This window comes from Myotis brandtii, unplaced genomic scaffold (genome assembly GCF_000412655.1).
Source record: "Myotis brandtii unplaced genomic scaffold, ASM41265v1 scaffold334, whole genome shotgun sequence".
NCBI lineage: Eukaryota > Metazoa > Chordata > Mammalia > Chiroptera > Vespertilionidae > Myotis > Myotis brandtii.
In genome coordinates this window covers 789,474-791,790 of record NW_005362885.1, presented here as the reverse complement: position 1 = coordinate 791,790, position 2,317 = coordinate 789,474, and the positions used below count along the sequence as shown (strand labels likewise).

General features: G+C 60.2%; 1 protein-coding gene across 1 annotated transcript in view; it reads right to left on the bottom strand.

The window, feature by feature from the left end:
- The window catches only part of ANKRD65 (ankyrin repeat domain 65), a 22,396-nt gene that overhangs the window by 2,609 nt on the left and 17,470 nt on the right, over positions 1-2,317 (bottom strand). The window contains exons 2-3 of the mRNA XM_014543774.1: positions 317-472; positions 4-178 (exon numbers count right to left, since the gene is read on the bottom strand). Of these exons, the coding sequence (XP_014399260.1) occupies positions 4-178; positions 317-358 (217 nt within the window). The 5' untranslated portion in view covers positions 359-472. The remainder of the gene's footprint in view (positions 1-3; positions 179-316; positions 473-2,317) is intronic.

The window sequence follows — 2,317 nt, the reverse complement described above, 5'->3', positions numbered from 1 at the left end:
GGCCTAAGTGACCCCTCCACGCGGCCTGCAGCAGGCGCCCCCGGGCCTGCGGGACACCGGGCCCCTCTGCCCCTGTTCCCAGGGCCTCCTCTGAGCCCAGCTCTATCCACCTGAGTTCCTGCTCGGCTCCTGCCTCTGGGAGGTCCTGCTGCCCGGGCTCTGAGCGCCCAGGACTCACCTGGGAGGAAAAGGAACCCTGTGTGGACGCTGGAGGCCGAGCCAGTCCCAGCCCACCTGTCCCCAGGCCAGCATGCCCCCCCCCCCTTATCTTCTCCCCGGGGAACCAGGCCACCAGCTAGGCTTGGCTCTCAGTTACCCCCGGAGGGAGCCTGTCCAGGGACTCGGGGGTCCTCTCCATGCGGGTCCTGGTCCAGCCACAGCCTGGGGAGTGGGCCCCTCAAGAAACTCCTCCTGAAGGTGTGAAGGTGGGGTGTGGGCTCCGGAGGGCTGGAGGCCAGAGCTGCAGTTGCCTCTGTGTACCCACATGCCTTCCCTGGGCCCCTCCCTCAGGCCCTGCCCCTCACCCCCTCCTGTGCTGCTGAGCAAGACCACCCACCTCGGGGCTGGAGCTTTGCCTCCCGCCTGATTCCAGGAGGTGGACAGGAGGAAGTGGGACCCTTCCCTCCCAAGCCAGGCGACCTGGGTGAGGGCATCTGGGGTAGGAATCGCCTGGAGATGTGGAGGCAGATCGGTCAGTGGAGGCTGTGACGGCAGACTGCTGGGCAGGAGAGGGAGGGAGCCAGGCTACGGGAGCATTTAAAATATATATAGATATAGATAGATAGATAGATAGATATGCATTTTTAAACTATATTTTTATTGCTTTCAAAGAGGAAGGGAGAGGGAGAGAAACATCAATGATGAGAGAGAATCATGGATCGGCTGCCTCCTCCTCGCCCCACACTGGGGACTGAGCCCTGAACCCGGGCCTGTGCCCCGACCAGAAATCGAACCGTGACCTCCTGGTTCGGAGGTCGACACTCACCCACTGAGCCACATGGGCCGGGCAAGGGAGCATTTTTATGACAGGAGACTAGAAGCATCTGGAACTGGTGCTGCAGGAAGGGGCCTGAGTGAGGCAGCAGGATGGGTCCCTTTGATTCTGGTGCCCGAGGGCAGAGTGGGGGGGGGGCTGGCCCTGCCTTCCCACCCCCTAGTCCCTGGGGAAGGCCACCTACGCAGGGTCCTGACCGGAGAAGGAAATGTTCCAGCTGCTCTGTGACTGTCCACCAGGAGGCAGCACAGCTTTGGGGCTGTTGCTCCCACCCCGGCCCCCACCCTCAGGCTCCCAGGGATGAGGTGTCCTGTGGGCCCTGTCCTGCCCCCCCCACCCCCAAGAGGAGCAACAGAGTCTTGCCCCTCCCCCACCTCCCTAGAGAGCAGCCCTTGCAGGTACCGGGTCCCCAGGGTGGGTCTCCAGGCCAGAGGCTGAGGGGCCCAGTCTCAAGCCACATGGCCCCTCCCCCTCGATGCCTAGTCACTCTGCTCAGGTGTCACCTCCCCAGAGGGGCCCTCCAGCCTGACCACCGATCTGACCCTGTTTTATTTTCTTCTGAGCACTTACCACTCCATGAAAGAATCTGTTTTATTTTAAACTAGAGGCCCGGTGCATGAAATTCGTGCACGGGTAGGGTCCCTAGGCCTGGCCAGCGATCAGGGCTGATCTGTGGGGCAACCGGCAGAGCGATAGGGGGGCCCCTGCTGGCACCCGCCTTGGCTGGCCTGGGGCCTGCGGGCTGGGGGCAGCTCCTGCATTGAGCGCCTGCCCCCTGGTGGTCAGTGCACATCATAGCAACCCATCATTCTGCTGTTTGGTCGATTTGCATATTAGGCTTTTATTATATAGGATACCTGCCTTCCTCTCCCAGGATGAAAGCCCCATGCGGGCACGTCACCCAGGCTGGCAGGCTCAGGCCCTGATGAAGCCAGGACTCTGGTCTGGGTGGGTTCAGACACTTCACGGCGCGAGTGGCCAGAAAAAGCCAGGGCAGCAAAGGTGTCAGCTCTCTGTGTCGCCATCCCACAGGGTCACACCAAAAAGAACGGGCCAGCCCGGCTGGTGTGGCTCAGTGGTTAAGCATTGACCTATGATCCAGGAGGTCACGGTTCAATTCCCAGTCAGGGCACATGCCTGGGTTGCAGGCTCAGTCCCCAGGGTGGGGCGTGCAGGAGGCAGCTGATCCATGATTCTCTCTCATCATTGATGTTTCTATCTCTCTCTCCCTTCCTCTCTGAAATCAATAAAAAAATGTATTTTTTAAAATATATTTTATTGCTTTTTTACAGAGAGGAAGGGAGAGGAATAGAGAGTTAGAAA